General features: G+C 42.1%; 1 protein-coding gene across 1 annotated transcript; it reads right to left on the reverse strand.

Moving 5' to 3' along the window:
* Window positions 1-3421: 3421 nt before the first annotated feature.
* ved (ventrally expressed dharma/bozozok antagonist) lies at window positions 3422-5077 on the reverse strand (the record flags this gene model as incomplete). Its single annotated transcript, XM_083638123.1, has 3 exons — window positions 4801-5077; window positions 4248-4507; window positions 3422-3760 (listed from the first exon to the last, which is right to left on the reverse strand). The coding sequence occupies exons 1-3, from the start codon at window positions 5072-5074 to the stop codon at window positions 3422-3424; spliced, it is 873 nt and encodes a 290-aa protein (XP_083494249.1). The 5' UTR covers window positions 5075-5077.
* Window positions 5078-19930: the final 14853 nt, after the last annotated feature.

A 19930-nucleotide genomic window follows, 5' to 3' on the forward strand; every position in this document is an offset into this window, starting at 1 on the left:
TCTGGCTTTCCCACTGGTCCGGAGGTGATGTCAATCACGCCCACATGTCGTCTTCTTGACAAACATTTCTTTCTTTCTTTCTTTCTTTCTCCAACTGGTTATGGTTCTAGGATTGTTATTTTAGTGACTGCTGAGTGCTGACATTTATCACGATTTGCCATTATTGTATACCGTATATAGGGTATATTCACTACATATAAAAAATTAAAATAATCATAATAATAAAAAAAACACTGAAATTTGACTTTGTAGGCTGTCATTTGACTTTGTGTAATTGGTGCTTGGACAGATTATGTCACTGTTCATACTGAGATGGGACAATTTGATATTATGTCAATGACATTATGTTAATTCTGAGAGCTGTCCTGGATGGCTTTTCTTTTTCCATTTTCTTTACACAATCTGTCTAAATGTTTTTGACAAATTGTTTTTCAGAATCAGAATCAGAATCAGAAAGACTTTAATGATCCCCGGGGGGAAATTGGGACAAGTTACAGTAGCTCGCTCGCTCGCTCCAACAGGCTAGTGAGCCTGTTGGAAATAAATCTCACAGTCACGAATTGTCTATTACCATTCAAGTCATGTCTTGGTCCACACCATCGCAATTTGCTCACAATAGGCTACTTTTGATAGCTATGCTATCTCATCATGACTGATGGGATGGAGGTTCCATCAGAAACAGAATGTTTGATACCCATCCCTGTCTACAGATGGCAGTATAGTTTCACTAGCTGCCACTGACTGAGGGGCATCACTTGTGTTCAGTTGTTCGCTGACACCCCTGACACCTCAGGCGTGTTCAATCTCAATCCGGTGTGCACCGTTTTGCTCCAGGTTGAATGTCATGTTTCCATGAAACGGTGTGCAATAGGCTTTGAGGTACGTTGTATCTCGTTTGGTGGGTGTGTCAGAAGTGTTATCCAATCAGCAGCAATGGGTATATAAACCCATGCCATTGAAAGAACGTCTTTGAGGGGACAGCTTGGTCATATTGACGCCAATGTGGAAGTACTAAACTGCAGTTCATCGAAAGGCCACTTGAGGCAGCTGGCTACAAAAGCGGGTAAATCCCCATTAGACCCCCCCCTCCCCCCATGTTAAAATGCAGAGTATAATGTCTATGACAACTGTTTGGGGAGTGATTTTCAAATATATATATATATATCTCAGTGATGTCATAAGGGGGCACACACGCACAAGGAGGCATTGTGACATCACTGTCATAAGACTAATGATGTCATTAGTGATGTCATAAGGGAGCACACACACACACACGTGTAAACTTAAGGGCAATAACATTTCGTGAGCAACACACACACACACACCCATGCACGCCAATAGGGCAGGCGAGGCCACGCAGCAGCCGAGCTGCGGGCGAGGCCCGCTCAGCGGCTGAGCTGCGTATGTGAGCTGCAGGGCCAGCTCGGCGAGCTGCAGGGTGGGCGAGGCCACGCAGCGCCCAAGCCTAGTTTAGAGTAAAATAGACAACATATATTATAGTTCTTTCTTTTTGCATGATTGACAGGTCGCCTGTTCAGTGATAGCGCAGCTTGCCACTCACAGACAAATAGCAGGCAGCGCTACGGCTCTGGGAAACCCCCTCTCGTCCAAATATGGCTACAAGTACAGTACGCCTATGTCCCTTCTGGCTCCCAAAAAAACAAGATGACACCGGCTGCAAATGCCGAACGGAGGTTTCAAAACAGGAGTCCAGAAACCAATGGGTGATGTCACATGTACTCCATCCATCTCTTTTATACAGTCATCAACAATGTGTTCTGCACCACTGTTTCCATTTAAATAAATGTTTTGCTATGTGTTGTCAGGGCTGAACTGAGCCCTGAAGACTTGCTTCAGAAAGCGCTTCAGAGGGGAAGTTCTGGAGTCTCTACTCTCTCACTGTCCCTCCCTAGTCCTATCCATCACAGGTGCTGGAGTCTGGAGTCTACTGTCTCACTGTCCCTCCCTAGTCCTATGCATCACATGTGCTGGAGTCTCTACTGTCTCACTGTCCCTCCCTAGTCCTATCCATCACAGGTGCTGGAGTCTGGAGTCTACAAGGTACAAGGTACAAGGTCAACTTTAGTCTGGAGTCTACTGTCTCACTGTCCCTCCCTAGTCCTATGCATCACAGGTGCTGGAGTCTGGAGTCTCTACTCTCTCACTGTCCCTCCTAGTCCTATGCATCACAGGTGCTGGAGTCTGGAGTCACAGGTGCTGGAGTTGCCAGGAAGAGCTTCAAAGGATCAGACGTTCTATCAGTCTATTTCTGTCTATTCAAGGCCTTGGAGGAGGTGCGATAGCTTGGTAAAGATATACATATACATATACTGTATATATACTGTATATATACAGTATATATATATATACATATATATGTATATATATATGAGCTAAAATGTTTTGTAATGCTTGAAAAAATAGATAGGCTAGATGACAACAGTTCTCTCTTGTTCTGAGACTTAAATGCAATAACAGCAACAAGTCCCTCTCTCTTCCTCCATGGCTCCTTGCAGACATGTCATATGTCATATGTCATATGCAGACATGTCATATGTCATGTCATATGCAGACATGTCATATGTCATATGTCATATGCAGACATGTCATATGTCATATGCAGACATGTCATATGGGGGGAAAGAACAAGCAGAACATAGAGGACATGACCTCAGCAATGAGGAAGGAACAGGCAGCCATGTCTTGTCTACTTGCTTAGTTATATTTGAAGAGGTTGAAAGTATTTTGAGGGAAATCCTGTCATTTGTCATTCAGTATGGTGTTCATGCTGGTCTGAAGGACACATTCAAAACAATTCTGGGAAACTTTATATTCACAAACTTGAGACTGGAAGGTCTTTAACTTATTTCTTTTTAAATAATTACTTGTTGCTTTGTGATTTTTATTTTTATATTATTTTTATTGTATAGTTTAATTTTTCATATTTCTAGAGAATGTCTCAAACTCTCACACTGGGCTTCACCTTGTGCTATTTAACACGTTGTGTATCGTTTAGGTGAGTTATGTTTTTCACAGATATTTTACTTCCAGACAATATGCATAAAAACACCCGGGACAAATGGTTTCAAAGCATTTCAGGGGCATTCTTTTATTTTAACACTCTGGTCCCACAGTGACATTGCAACACTTTCTCACTCCCAACTTGTCAAAAATCAAATAAAACAATATACAGATTCAAATTTAAATAGAACAAAACTATACATCAAGTACAGGCAGAGCTAACAGACACACAGCATATTATTGCACACCACCCTGTTTAATTCAAAGGATTCAACTTCACAGCAGTAACCATTTATTTTGATCTGCACTGATCCTATATTCTGGTCAAGAAATATTGGGCAATAAAGAAACAAATTTGTAAAACAACAGACATTAAACCTGCTCAGGGCGACATACTGTATCAGTATTGTTGAGGATATGTCTGGTAGGATCCCATGAGCTGAGCGGTCCCTGAAGGCAGCATCACTCCTGGGAGGCTGCTGTACTGGTAAAATGAGTCCAGGGGCAAGGCTGGGACGCTGGCCAGAGCCGAGGGGGAGGCGTACTGCAGGCTGTGTGGATGGAGGTAGGGGGCGCTGTCCTGTGCGGAGTGATATCTGGGGTAGGGCCCGGGCCTGTAGGTCTGCAGCTCGGGGTAATGCAGGAACTGAGAGGCTACGTTAGCCTGGCAGGCGTGTGCCAGCGCGTCCTGCACCGTCCTCTTCAGCTTCATACGCCTGTTCTGGAACCAGTTCCGGATCTGAGGGGAGGAAGGGGAGGAGTCTCGTGAGGCAAAGTACTCATGCTAGCATTTCGACATTTCTCAGTATTAGTCAACACAGATGGTCCTGAGTTTTGCACTTTAAAGTCCCCCTCCACTCAAAAACATGTTCTTCTTCTTGTTCTTTCAGGTGGATGTTTGAGCGTCACTGTGAATCATGTCTGTGCAGAAGAGTTTGACACTAGAAGACTGTTTTCACATTCATCTGCTGAAAGTGGAAAGTTTCTCTTAGCTCACTGAAAATCACATTTTTAGGGGGCGGGCCTACGAGCACAATTTGTGACATCACAAATAGTTTGGAAGCCAATCCGTATCCAATATTCAATTTACAAAAGTGTGATGTGGAAACTTGAAGCCTCCACTGCACATAGATCTTAACAGTGGCGTATAGGAAACATATTGTGTCCAGCAGGAAAACTTTTGAAATGAAATATATTTGCATTTTTAATGAAGGAAAAGGGCGTACCTGTTTGTCCGACAGGCTGAGCTTCTTGCAGAGCTCGGCCTTGTCCTGCGTGCCCAGGTAGGCGTTCCTCTTGAAGGCTCTCTCCAGGCTGCTGATCTGCTCTGCTGTGAAGGCCGTGCGGGGTCTCCTGCCTGCCGGGGGGGAGGGCGGGGAGGCGGGGGCGCCGTCCAGAGGGGCCGCGGGCGAGAGGGAGCGGCCTCCTTCGCTCTCGTAGCCTGAGGTCTCCTCCTCGGTCCCGCTGCCGAAGCCGGCCTCCGTCACTGCAAGGGCAACAGAGAAGATCATGGTTTTAGAGGGATAGTGTTGCAATGCATCAAGCCCCAGCTCCATCGTGTTGTTAGATCAGTGGTCCTCAAAGTGGGGTCCGTCCCCAGCAAAAAGGGGAATCATCTATTTTCACTATAACTCCCTCCATAAGTAACACAATGACAGGATGACTATTTTGGTCATTGGCTTCAAACACTTTATGTAATAAAACATCTAAAAGCTTATCAGATGGGGGACCATGTGTCTGTTTAGGGGTCCCTGACGTGAAAAGGTTTGAGAAGCTTACCTTGTTTATTGTGAACGTCGTGAGAACTTTGGTGGTGAGCAGTGCTCGTCTCAGGGCCGGTGAGGCCGGAAAGGGCGTACGTCTCAAAATCCTGGCTCCTACTCTCTTGATGCTCCTGATTGGGCCAATTCCCCCCCGTCCTCTGCCTGCAGTAGAAGCCGGGCAGGCTCTCCGAGTGCGTCCCGGCGGTGCTGAGGCCAGTGGAGAGGCTCTCCGGGCCTGCTGGCTGCTGGCTGCTCTGAGCCATCCACTCAATGGAGAAGTGTCCTCTCATGGTCGCAGGGTGCTGTTTAGAATGTATCCGTTATGGGTTAAATCCAACAGAAAGCGAAGTGCAGTTCCAAAAGTTGCTCGGGAGTCCTTGGTGTGTCCTTGGGGGTCTGCTTGGAGAGTTATGACCTGCCCCCTCTGAGCGTGTCTCTATTTATACAGGGCATCCCTCCTTCAGTTAAAAGTCCCTCAGCCCAGGATCAAAGCACACATCCTCCCGCCCACCTTCTTTAGTTTTCACAACTGGAGTAATTAAGACGTCTCATTCACCCTCTATGAGGTTGTTAGCCACTGGCTCCAGTGAGTCTGGGAAGGAGACCCCCCCCCCCCCCCCCCCCCACAAAGATACTAGACACACCTCACCCAAACTGTCTGCACCTCCTCTCATACTGTAAATGGGTTGTGTGTGTGTGTGTGTGTGTGTGTGTGTGTGTGTGTGTGTGTGTGTTAATTGTTTATTTCTCAATTCGACAACAGCCATTTTCTTCTCTCTGGCCTTTAGGCTTAGGCTACACAAAACACTGCTCATCCATATTCAAAGACGAGTATTTGAGGATTTGAGACATCTTGTTTGTCTCTTATGACATGTTATTATGTTATTATGACAAGTTTAAAGTTTATACAATATGTGTAACTTCTGATATAATGAGCCTAATCTCGGATTAGGATTCCTGTTCCATGTGTATAGCCTACAACTAAGCATTTATTTCTAATCAGTGTAGGCTATATTCTTCATTGAGTGTTATATTGATCCAATAATTTACATTTGCTAAGATTTTTTTTTATATTCCCATGAGCATTTCCATCCTTAAAATTGCCCATAGGTTAACATGCATCATAATAAAATAGCCTATAGGTTAACACACATCATAATAAAATAGCCTGTAGGTTAACATGCATCATAATGAGAATTGAGTGGCTTACTATAATGCCAATGGCTCATCAAGGATGATCCCTAGATTAAATGCATTGTCTAAAAGGCTAATCTATCCTATATTACTGATTTGATCCATTTCTGACCACTTTTAGAGTGATGGTGGTGTTGTGGCTTGGTGGCTCAAAATCAACAAGACATAATTATATGGGGGGGAAATGAACCTCACAATTAATGTTAGGACAGTTAGGACTATTATTAAAGCGAATATATATAAATAATATAGCAAAACTATATTACAGTATTAAAGTTGCATGGTCTCCAAAGGAATGTTATGATGTGATAATATAGGATATATCTTGGGTACCACAGACAAGTCCCGAATATCGCAGGAATAATAGGCTATAAAATACCACACAAAAATATCGCAAAATATTGTAGCCTATAAAAGGTGGCTGTAAAACTCATAGGCTACCAGTGACACATAAGTCCCATAATTTGAATATCATGATGATTTTTCATTGGAGAGGATTTTGCACATAGTAGATTTGAATATATTAGCCAATATTTAAAGTCAATCCGTAACGCCTATAGGACAGTCGTCTCATGTCGCACATTGCGCTGGTATCAAAGCGCCGTGCGTCTTTGAAGTGCGCAGTATCCGTAATGAGCTATTAGCACCAGGCAAGCCTCTCCCGAGAGGAGACAGCCGTCTGGAGACCCCGGATCCCGGCCACTCTCATTATCTTATCAATGGGCCAGATTGTGATTGACCCGATTAATCCTTAAACCCACAATGTATTTGTCCCAAAGCTGCATTTGCACACAAAACACCCTCCCCCCCCCTACCCCGTCCTCTGGTGATGATGATGGCTCTGCGCTACTGGATTATTCAACCAGCTCAGACCGTTATCACTCCAAAAGGAGACAGATTAAAGTTGATCCAGAGATCCTTACTTTAGCATTGAAAGCGAGACAATAGCCTATGATTTGAGGCGCCAGTGATGAACGACGCATCGATCAGTTGCCATTATGTAACGTGGACAAGCCATCGTGTAAACCTCTGAGTGGAGGCCCATATATGTTCATTTTTTATTATGGTCGATTGATCAATCGCTGGTCACTAGGCTACATGAAACCCTGAATATACAGAGCCTATTAAGAAACAATGCACCCTATGAAGAGAAGTCACAAGGTCAGGATGTTGGAAAGGATGACAGTTAATATAGCCTACTGTAGCCTATAAAATGTAGCCTATAGCTCTACCAGTAATGTAGCTATAAGAAGTAATCAGTCGAGGTGCATCAATGATGTTGTTATGGAGCAACTATATCACATGAGAAAGAAAGAAAAGTAAAATGGGAAGATAGGAGATAAAGTGTGTATAATAGCCTGTGTGTGTGGGGGGGAAGGAGGGAGTAGCAAAGTAGCCTATACATTTAGTCAAACAGCCTAAGTAGCCTACAATATTGAGGTAGGCTACTTGTACTTTACTTGAGTATTTCCATTGTATGCTATACTTATATATATATATTTCCAGTCCACTACATTTCAGAGGGAAAAGTTGCACTATGGGGACAGTTGCATAGGCCAGGGGTTGTCAACCTTTTGTAACTTAAAGGCCCACTTCTGATTGGTAAAACAGTTCCGAGGACCACCTTCCCAGAAAAAATGAGACTGAGAGAAAAAAGTAATCAAAATTATGCATTTTACTTGGAAGTTTTTGATTTATATAAATTTCTGGGCACATTTAGATATAAAAATAAATAAATAACTTTAATATATGAATAAATAGCTTTAATCATGATTTTTTTTATTTTATTTTTATTAATCTATTTGACAATACCACTGCCTCCGTGGCCCACATGGTTGAGAATAGCTGGTATAGGCTAGTTTACTTTGATACTCTAAGTAGGCCTAGATGTTGCTGCTAATTATGGATGCATGGTATTGTATTATTTTACTAATATCCGATATTTCCCAACTCTTTTGGCCGATTGTCGATACTGATATAAGCATGGACCCCCCCCCCCCCACCCCACACCTAATTTCAGAGAACATCAATTCTCTCCTGCAGTGGAATTAACACATATGTCTCTTATCAAGATGGGGCAGATGCGGACATAAATACAATGCTTGTCAAAATTCCCTGGGCAAAATAAGAAACTACTTAAGGTTAGGCCTATGTAAAACATGTCACAATTTTATGTAACATTTTCTTTCAAACAAAACTGTAAGATTCATTCCTTCATGCAAGCATTTAGTCAATCGAGTGTTTGGGCATAATTAAATTACCGGTAATCGTTTTATCGGCCTGTCATATCGGCATAAATGTTTGTTTCGGGCCGATGTTTCATTTTAAGCCATTATGCATCCCTATACTGTAGGGGTGTCACGATACACTAATTTCACGATACCGTTCGATACACGATATTGGGTTCACGATAACGATACGATACGATATTTTAACAATATATTTTTTAACAAAAGTAAATAATCTTTATGTATTTATTTATCATTTATTTAACCATGTGAGTCCCGTTGAAATCGAAACCTCTTTTCAAGGGAGCCCTGAGAAAATACTGGAAAAATAGTCTTTCATTTGAAATACACAAAATACAAAACAAATGCTGTTTTTGGAAATTGTTATTATAATAACTATAAAACAACATGGAAGATAATGCTTCTCTTGCAATAGAATGTGTCACACTGTCACAAACTAAATGTTTGTTGCATGGTGAAAGAAAAATAAAGTATACAATCTATTTCTTAAATAACTCATGCTCAATGGTCCCTAAACTTATGTAATCTTATGTACCCCTTGAGCTGTTTTGGCATGCCAGTAGTAGTCTACCCCCTCACTCATGCGTGTTGATTCTGAATTTGTTCTATTATTATTCAGGAGCAATTTTTTTTTTTTTTTTTTTACTGCTACTTTTACTTAAGTAAAATATATCAGTACTTCTTCCACCGCTGTGTGTGTAGGAGTGTAGGCTTTTCAGCATCTGGATTAATGTGTGTGAGAGAGAGAGAGAGAGAGATACATGAGAGGGAGAGACATGGTGAGAGAGGGAGAGACAGCCACCCCACATGGTGTGTGAGAGAGAGAGAGAGAGACATGCAGCCACCTCACAGTTCCATTGGGATCATGGGCTGTCTGTGGGGTTGGAGCGTCTCCTGCCTCTCTCTCTTGTCTGCCTCGTCTCCCTCAACAGAACAGGCCCCACATCAAAGAGCCTCACACCATGCAAGCCCTCTATCTCTGATCGGGACGGGAGATGACAAGCTGGGCCGGGGTGTGTGTGTGTGTGTGGTGGGGGGGGGGGGGGGGCGTATGGGCCGGGGTGGGGGGCAGACAGGCAGCGGGGCAGCAGGCCAGTGAGAGGGATAGATAGGGATGTAGATATCAAATGAGACAGAAAACAATGATCTTTGAACTTTTAACTGTAATCACTCAGATGGTTGGTGATATCCTTTTCTGGTGTGTGTGTGTGTTTATTTTGCCTCTGGATTCATTCTTAGAAATGATACCCAGAATCCTGACAGTTTCTACCATAATTATTTTTTATATTAATACTTATTTTAGTTATACTGGGATGCACAATATTGTCCCCCTCCCCCCCCTCCAATATGTGATATGTTGATATTTTCCAACTCTTTTGGCTGATTTGGCTCACTTTTCCCCACGTAATTTCAGAGAACATCAAGTCTCTCCTGTAGTGGAATTAACACATTATACACATAACACATTTTTCAAGAATTTCCCCCAGGCGATTAATAAAGTACTCCATCTTATTATGTCTACTCTTATGATGGTCCACTGGCAGATGCAGACATAAATACAATGCTTTTCAAAATGAACACATTCACTGGACAAAATAAGAAAATGACTTAAGTTATGCCTTTTATTTTTTTTATGTAACATTTCTTTCAATCAAACCTGTAAGATTTATCCTACTCAAACAGGCTTGGATGATGCTCTCCCTTAGGGTTAGCGTAATTTTATCGCCCTATCATATCGGCAGAAAAGTTCGTTTCGGCCACTGCAGATATTTAATTTTAACGCCTTTATCGGCCGGACGAATACCGATATCATTGTGCATAGTTACTTATATAACATACTACTCTCATAGTAAAACACATTGTATTTGCTACTACTATACTATGGGGTGAATGTAGGCACATTGTAAAGCTTTTTGGATAAAAGCGCTATATAAATGCAGTCCATTTGACCATTTACTAAATAAATGCTATTCTTACCGATCACCGTTCTACTCATCAATGGATGAACACGTGATGCATCTTGTTCTGTGTTTATTTGCTATACACAGTTTCTGTGTAACTTCTCTGTTTGCCGTCAGGCTGTGTGCAGTGTTTGCTGTCAGCTCTCATTGCCAATGTTTGTTTCCATTTGTTCCAGTGTGCTACAGAATAAACAGCACTTCATAGGCTCTTCCATATTCATAACATAACCTGGTTGATAATATAGGAGTAACACCATGTCCCTCTTCCATGTCGAGGTGTCATTGGGCCCTCTCGGGCCCCAGCCGCAGGCTGCTGTCTGTGGGGTAACGGTCTCCCGCTGGGCCTGTCTTTGATTGGCTCCATTCAGACCCTTTCATCTGTAATGGGCCTGTTTGCTACTCTGTTATGGACACAAACACACCTCGGACGGCTCCCTCGGGCCTCTGGCTGGGACCGCCCCCCTCTGGCTGGGACCGCCCCCCCCCCGGGCAGACAGACCAGTGACAGACACATGCCCAAACGCAACTGCCTCTATTAAGTGCTGCAAGTGGGACTTCTGCATATTATGAGAAATACCGCCTCGCTCTCATTTGGTAAAAAAAATGTGTCACAAATGCCCTCTCTATAGTCTCTCTTCTCAAACGTTGGACTCTGTGCCGTGATGAGTGGACGTGTAGATCAAGGCGGTGATGACACCTAATAATCATTGATGTGCATTGGCGGTAGTCTCCAGGAGTGGCCCGCCCCGTCTGTAACACAGTCAGTTAGGCTTCTTCCCCTGTTCCCATTGATCCCTATCAACTCCATCAAAGGCTGCGTGGGCTTTGATGGGGGCCAGTGGGACTGGTCCTGGTGGACAAGCAGGCCCTGCCACTCCTCTCATCAAATGGAGGACAGACAAGAGAGAAGGAGAGAGACACATTTAAATCTTCTCCCCTCCCCCCCACACACACACCCCCGACAAGCTTTTAGGGCAGCTGACAGGGGAAATTCCTGTAATTAGAATAAGGGATGCACCATGATATCGGCGCGTCATCGGTATCGGCCGATGAACGCTTTCAAATATCGCCGTCAGCCCAAACGAACATTTCTGCCGATAAGACAGGCCGATAAGATGACGCTTTAATTTTGCCCGAACGCTCGATGCTTGACTAAATGCTTTGTTTGAAAGAAGTTACACGTAAATAAAATATGGCATGTTTTACGTAACTAGGAGAGACGTGATGCTCTCTGAAATTAGTTGGCAAAAAAACAACAAAAATGTCACACTGTATTCATTCATTCATGTTGGTAACACGTTATTTGAATAGTCCGCCCTACAGAGTATTGCAACAGCTTATTAGTTGACGTTCAACAATTCAACTGTTTAACAGATGTTTAACAGATGATCTCTAGAGTGGAATGTGACAATTCATGAACATACTGGTGCAGGTGTCAAAACCTAACGGTTGAATTGCTGAACGTCAACTAATAAGCTGTTGAAATGTTACAAATGCTCCGTAGACTCTCTCTAGGCGGACTATCCAAATAAAGTGCTGACTGACAGATTTCAACACTGTTTACTGGACAGCGATAAATAAAATAGCCAGGTTGCAAATTCCACAGTAGCTAGCTTCTATCCTGAATGCATTATTCTGCTTAGCACAATGACTTGTTTCTACAAGGGAATCTACACGGGGGGCCCGACACGATGTGGGAAAAGTCAGTACTATACATGACAAAATCCTATAGAATGTTGTCATATGGTTGATTGTCATATATGATATGATTATATATTGTCTTATGATTGTAGATCGGGCACAATCATTGCCATTCAAACAACTGGTATTGACTCTCTGCTCTCACAGACAGGAGCGCAGACTGGCAGTCTGTCTCTCCAGTGCAGGAGGACGTCACTCCGTTGTCTCCCTCCCGCTCGGAAACTTTTGCTTCACACATACGGTGTCAAAAACAGTCGCGTGTCAATGCTGATTTAGGAGAATAGGAAAATGTATGTCCTCGCCCCAACCCCCTTCTCTCTCTCTCTCTCTCTCTCGCATTGACTAAAACATAAGCTATATGATGTGTTACCACATGATCTCAGTCACCCTCGTATGGCATCTGAAATAGACCAAAAAAATCAAAATAGTTTTTGCACTATATAAGCAGCCATACAGGTTGGAGTGTGCGCATGTCGAGGAGAGTCGAGGCGCGACAGGAGAGAGGTGCGAGTCCCGACGCCGCCTTTGAAGTTAAACCGCTATTTAGAGGTTAATGAGTGTGTTAGGAGGAGGTGAAGGAAACGCCTGTGACTGTCACACACAGAGAGACACACACACACACACACACACACACACACACACACGGGAAATGCCTGTGATCTCCTCTCTGGGAGTAAGTAAAGATGAGGACTTGTTTGTTACAGGAAAGAAGAATTAATCGGGGGTGATTGTTATTATTCTCATAGATTTAGTCATCTGTTTTTTTTTTACTTACTACAGTGGTTTCCCAACCTTTTTAAAATAAAGCAAAGCCTACCCGGGACCCCTTGTCACATGACATGCTGCATTGTCAGTTCACTTATTGATTATTGTCTTGATGATTGTTTTCAGCATTACTCAATTTCCCCCCCGGGGATCAATAAAGTACTTGTTGTTTTCTGTCTCCTTCCCTGTCCTATCATCTGACAAGCCCCTTTGATTAATCCAGCGACCCCTTGTGGAGTCCTGACCCCCAGGTTGGGAACCACTGACTGACATGTCAAAGATCGAGGCCCTCTAGAAGCCTATAGAGAGCCAAAGTGAACGTCACTTCCTGCTTCAGCACTGTACCAGAGGTTTTCATCCGCCATTTATTTTCCCATTTGCAAAATGCTTATAAAAAGAGTTTTGCTCGGTCAAACCAAACGGTTCAGCTATATTTAGAATCGGGAGAGACCATAGAACATTTCAATCGGACCAAAACTTAAAAAAAACATGGAAAAAAAGATTTGCTTTAAATCCGCAAATCCTTTACGTTTTGGTCCGAGTGAAATGTTATGTGGTCTCTCCTGTTTCTAAATATATCTGAACCGTTTCGTTTGAACAAGTAAAACTACTTCTATACGCATTTTACGAAATGTCTATGGGAAAATAAACGGCGGATGAAAATCTCTGGTACAGTGCTGAAGCAGGAAGTGACGTTCACTTTGGCTCTCTATAGAACTGTGTGGTTTACGTTTCTGAAACAAGTACAGATACGGTGACGTGACTGTTGTGAAATACAGGCCACTGACACACAGGTGCGTATGTGGGGAAGTGCAGCCATGCCACACTTGCCACAGTCTGCCTCTTTCACTCGTGCACTCAATCGTTTATGGGGTTCTCAGTCGTCAGTGTTAGGGAAACTACACAGAAACTAACTGCAGAACTGTATTGTATTGCACTACTTTGAAACCAAACTACACTGAGAAATTGTTTGATTATTTTAAATTGCTCTTGTGACAGCCTTCTCATAGTAGGGTCATCTGCGGCACTTCCGTGACCGTGGAGAGCGAAGGTCCGTTTCTCAATGGATTTGTCATCTAGGAGGGTTAATAAACAAATTTAGCCGGGGTGTATTTTTAAAAAAGGCGGGGAAAATATTTGAGAGACCAAAATCCAAAATGGCTGCTGTGGAAATTAACTTTTTAATGGTTTGACCTACAATGATGCACAATACATGGTTTCAGAGCTTATTCTGGTCAAGGAATACATATTTGGTGTTTATATAATGATTTGACCTATTTTTGACCTTCAAATCCAAATGGCTGCCAATTTTGAGCTCTAAAAGGCAGTTTTTTCAAAATCGTCATAGAGCCTTCATATTAGGCTTGAATGACAGGTCTTCTCATGATGAGTTGAATAATATACAGTATAAGTACACAGAAGTAATGTCTGAGGTCAATAAAGTCAATCTTTGTGTGTAAACAACAGTTGCTGATTTGCGGTTTCCCATTAAATAGGGTAGGCTACTGAGAATATGGTGTCCAGTTCATCCCATCACATTTTCATAATGAACCAAAAACAATTTAGCACTATAGCCTAACATAAAATAGTATTCTGTATGCAAAGGTAGCAAGGTTAGTTGCTTGAGCTGAATTTAAAGGTGAACTCAAAACAAACAATGAAATTAACTTCGAAATTACAACTGAATCCTAGGCTACTAAATTTCATCAGCACACAGTAAAGGAAACTTGTCTTTGAACTCAGCTGACTGTCTAGCCCTAATCCCTGTTGCGCAATGTCTCTTTTCAGTGAAGTTTTAGTTTTTGTTAAGAGTATGGACTTTTAATCTTGACCTTGTTGGTAGGCAACGGCCCTTTTTCAGTCAAGCATTTTCAGATTAGCTCAGTCAGTCTGTGAAGCAGTCAGTGTCAGCACTTGCGCGAGCTCGCTTTTTCTCTAACTAACGTTAACGTTACACACTTTAAGACACTTTGTTTGAGGATATCAACGTTATTCACTAGTTTAAAGATAGTTCTACCATCAAGAACATATAAAACAAAAGCAAAACATTTTTTTATTTGCAGAAGTCATTGATATTTGGTGTTAGCTAACGTTAGGTAACGTTATTATTTTTAGCTAAAGTTAATGTTATCTGTCTCCACACTTCTGTCAACTGACATATGCATTTGCTTTTGAAAATAAACAGCGTATAACAGCAATATAATATATCAGTAATATAATAGCGAGTTGCTTTCCCTCCCAAAGAAAGACAAAGCACACAATGTCCTATGAATGTGTCCTAAAATGTGGCAAGCCTTGCAAGCCCACCGATACAATAAATCAAGGCAAATGGGACAGCTTACAATTAAAAGCCCAAGACTGGTCAGGACTTGATAAATTTGATGTTTACACCACCACCTCCTGGGAAGATGGGCCAACCAATCGGTACATGCATTCGTCATGTTATATTTCTATTTAATCTTCAGTTATGCTTAAGCAAGCCAGGCGACGCAAAGACAACAAAAGTAAAAATGCTCAGTCAAGATCTGAAATACCTGCTCAGAGTGCTTTATGTGATGAAGAGGCAGAGGGACCATCACCAAAGCGCCTTCGTTCGTCAGTGGGTGGGCCTCTCCATGACAAAACAAAATGTGTGTGGTGTATGCAAGGTACGGACATGAGGCACCCAAACAGGAAGCAAGGCAAGCTGTTGACAATCAACACACCGTCTTCTTCTTTAGACACGTTGATACTGTCATTTTTGCTGAGCGCGAGATCCGTTCACTGCAGTCTTTTTTAGCAGACTACAGTGGGTGATGTCAAATCATCTTACGTCAAAAGTCTGCTCATTAATGAGTATCAAGATAAAATTGGCTTCAAAGAGAGGAGTGAACTTAACAAGAGCGAGTGGGTCTATGATGTTGAGGGTGGTGGTGACTACATAGAGACTGCAGTGTCATCTCTTCGCATCAGCGATGAGCAGCTCCTCCAGAACGTGGCACCACGGCTATCAAAGAAAATCAAAGATACTCCTACTGTTCCCTGGCCACCTCGCATTGATCATCTTGAGGAAGGCGAACAGTTGTGTCAGTTGCTGTTGAAGCTTTTGACTTGGTAAAACAGCCAGAGAGAAAAACTGCTGACCTCAGCCCAGCCACACTCAGTCTGGCATCGATGATACAGTACCACATCACTGGACATCGCACTACCACTGCTATCAACCTGGGCGTAAATGTCCATGGCATGACAAGGAGTAAAGATCTGGTAGACACTCTGCACAAGAGTGGTGTCTGCATCAGCTATGCAGATACACTGCTCCTCTATGACCACTGGGCTCTGGTGGATGTGGAGGCATCAGCAACCTGCCCACAGGAGATCGCAGACAGCAAGCCAGCTATCGTGATCATCGACAATGACGACTTCAAGATTGACACTATGACAGGTGACTCTACAGGAGCCCATCGAACAAATGTACGTGCAGCCAGACAGCTATGAATATGAATATGAATGAAGCTATTATATTGCTGTTATACGCTGTTTATTTTCAAAAGCAAATGCATATGTCAGTTGACAGAAATGTGGAGACAGATAACATTAACTTTAGCTAAAAAATAATAACGTTACCTAACACCAAATATCAATGATGACTTCTGCAAAAAAAATGTTTTGCTTTTGTTTTATATGTTCTTGATGGTAGAACTATCTTTAGACTAGTGAATAACATTGATATCCTCAAACAAAGTGTCTTAAAGTGTGTAACATTAGTTAGAGAAAAAGCGAGCTCGCGCAAGTGCTGACACTGACTGCTTCACAGACTGACTGAGCTAATCTGAAAATGCTTGACTGAAAAAGGGCCGTTGCCTACCAACAAGGTCAAGATTAAAAGTCCATACTCTTAACAAAAACAAAAACTTCACTGAAAAGGGACATTGCGCAACAGGGATTAGGGCTAGACAGTCAGCTGAGTTCAAAAACAAGTTTCCTTTACTGTGTGCTGATGAAATTTAGTAGCCTAGGATTCAGTTGTAATTTCGAAGTTAATTTCATTGTTTGTTTTGAGTTCACCTTTAAATTCAGCTCAAGCAACTAACCTTGCTAGCTTTGCATACAGAATACTATTTTATGTTAGGCTATAGTGCTAAATTGTTTTTGGTTCATTATGAAAAGGTGATGGGATGAACTGGACACCATATTCTCAGTAGCCTACCCTATTTAATGGGAAACCGCAAATCAGCAACTGTTGTTTACACACAAACATTGACTTTATTGACCTCAGACATTACTTCTGTGTACTTATACTGTATATTATTCAACTCATCATGAGAAGACCTGTCATTCAAGCCTAATATGAAGGCTCTATGACGATTTTGAAAAAACTGCCTTTTAGAGCTCAAAATTGGCAGCCATCTTGGATTTGAAGGTAAAAAATAGGTCAAATCATTATATAAACACCAAATATGTATTCCTTGACCAGAATAAGCTCTGAAACCATGTATTGTGCATCATTGTAGGTCAAACCATTAAAACTTTCATTTCCACAGCAGCCATTTTGGATTTTGGTCTCTCAAATATTTTCCCCGCCTTTTTTAAAAATACACCCCGGCTAAATTTGTTTATTAACCCTCCTAGATGACAAATCCATTGAGAAACGGACCTTCGCTCTCCACGGTCACGGAAGTGCCACAGATGACCCTACTATCATGTCTCCCTTTTTAACGTGATCTTCTGTAAGCAGGTTCTACAAGATTTACTACCATGATATGCTTCATAACCTTTGAATATACATTATGAGAATTCAGGAGGAACCGGGTTGTCGCTGTCTTTCTGGAGCATGAGGAAATCCCTTCTACCTTTGCTTCCTCTGAAGGTCAAGGTGCAGACTAACGCCTTGGACGCACTGCGGCATACGTCGGCAGGTATCCCAGCATGCTTTGCAAGGCGATGAGCGGCAGCGACAAGAGGAGGGGCCAATTTGCTATCAACCAATTGAAAACGGAAATACAGGAAGACAGCCAATCAAGCTGCAGCACTAAGTGACCAGCAGGCGTCTACACGCGAAAAAGGTTGCTGCAGTGTGTCCAAGGCATAAGGAGGATCTTTGGCCTATGAACCGGAATGGTACTGAAATGGCCTCAGTTCACATTGACAGTGGTTGATACAGATAGAAAAATTAATTTCCATCTAAAAGCATCTTAAATAAGGACAATGAATGACACAGACAGGATATTGGCTCCCAAGCTGAATAGAGAGATACAGAGAAATTCACAGGGTAGTGCTTTTGTAAGCAGGGAAATTAAGTTTACAGTTAACAACCTGAACGACTTGGCTAAGCTGTTAAATTACATTAACCTCATAACTGGCAACAAATACATATAAATGTGAAGGCTTAATTTAATTTATACATCTTTTATTGCAATAACTTAGGAAAAGGGTTGTAAAAACTTTAAAATGTATAGTCCTACAGTATATAAGGAGGTAGCAGCTAGGCAATAATATACTACTTGTGATTTAATCTTCTAACCTTTGAATGAGGATTTGATAATATCCATTAAGTAGAGATGCTGACAAGTCATTTTTTTTTGCATGTCCATGGTCCAAGTCAAATCTCTTTGAGCTAGAGTCCAAGTCAAAGTCTCAAGTCTTTGAGCTAGAGTCCAAGTCAAGTCTCAAGTCTTTGAGCTAGAGTCCAAGTCAACTCTCAAGTCTTTGAGCTAGAGTCTATGTCAAGACTCAAGTCTCTTATGGATGAGTGTTCTATCATCTGCTGTCATGCTTAGAACACAGCATAGCTGAAACTATAAGGAATTCAAAGCATGTACGTACTGTATTCTCTTCACTGGTTTATCTGTTAGCATACAGTATCAGCATTGATTAGTTGACATTATTATTAGTAGACATTTCCTTCATGTTAACTAGTCTCTCAAAGTCAAGTCTCAAGTCACTGTGTGTTAAATGCGACCAAGTTACAAGTCCAAGTCCCCAACTCCGCCATTAAAGGCTCCCTCCAGTCAGTTTGTCTACCTGTATAAGCGTACATGAGTGTGCGCTGTATCAACGCACGTCACCATTTGCACCAAAGAGCTTACTTTGATAAGAAGCGAAGTTCCACTGCTGCATAACGACTGAGACCACAGCGCAAAACAGAACAGCTTCGCCTCTTGGTCTTGAATAAACTCTTTGTCTGCCCCCACTGAAAATAACGGAAGCATTATGCCGCCATGACAGTCTCCCCACATCTCCGTTAAAAAAAAAACACGTTCGTTTGGAAGCCACAATATTGTTATAATATCAACAACCGGCCAACAGCTATCAAACCCTTTGTGCACAAAATAAAGCTATTTGGCAACGAATACAGTGGCTAACAGTGTGGCTAATCAACAGACCAGGTCATGACTCACCAACGCACATGAAATATCTTTCAAATGACAAACTACACTGGAGGGGGCTTTAAGTCAAGTGATTTAAAATACTCCCAAACGGTGGCACTTGATTAAAAGAATAATTGATTGAATCCCCCAGTTCAACTGTTTGCTATTCAGCTAAGGACACTTCTTTTAGTCTCAACGCCCCTCCCTTCTACCTGTCTGTCTCTAAAGTACAGTCCTCTGGCAGGGAGCAAGTACTTGCTTGGAGTTCAGGCAGGTCAGGTAGGTCAGGCATTTCTCTCCGAGGGAGGGATGTACTCCAGACCAAGATGAGCAAATATCTCCTCCTCTGAACTAGCTCTCAGATACAGACTCTGTGTGTGAGAAGGTAGAAAGAAAGAAAGAAAGAAGAGAAAGGAAAGAAAGAAAGAAAGAAAGAAAGAAAGAAAGAAAGAAAGAAAGAAAAGAAGTACATAAATAAGTTCGGTTCATATCATATTATAAATCTAGCAAAACAAGCAAGTATTAAAGACCTGAGAATTTGCAAGTTGGAAGTTACACTCTCAAAAGTATTCACACACCTGTGTCCTGAATTTGAATTCACAGGAAAGATGTACAAAAATAAGTCAATAATGGAATGAACAGAATAGAAGCTACTATAAACTCACAATATATTTGCTCGAATGTATTTGTTTTTCTTGAATATATGTTTCGAGTACAAGTACAACTCTGTGATTACAACTTCTGCAATCTGCTGTTGCAGCCACTACCTTCATAAATGGTGTACGCACAGCGCGTTTAAAACAGGCTGCGCATGTATGTTTAGTAGCGTGTTTTTAACGTGTACGTGTGTTTTTAACGTGGAGGTGTGTACCTGCTTGTTGTCATACAGAGCATGGCTGCTTAGAGACATGGCCTTCTCGTGTCCCGCC

The sequence above is a fragment of the Poromitra crassiceps genome (genome assembly GCF_964638095.1).
Source record: "Poromitra crassiceps genome assembly, chromosome: 6".
Classification (NCBI taxonomy): domain Eukaryota; kingdom Metazoa; phylum Chordata; class Actinopteri; order Beryciformes; family Melamphaidae; genus Poromitra; species Poromitra crassiceps.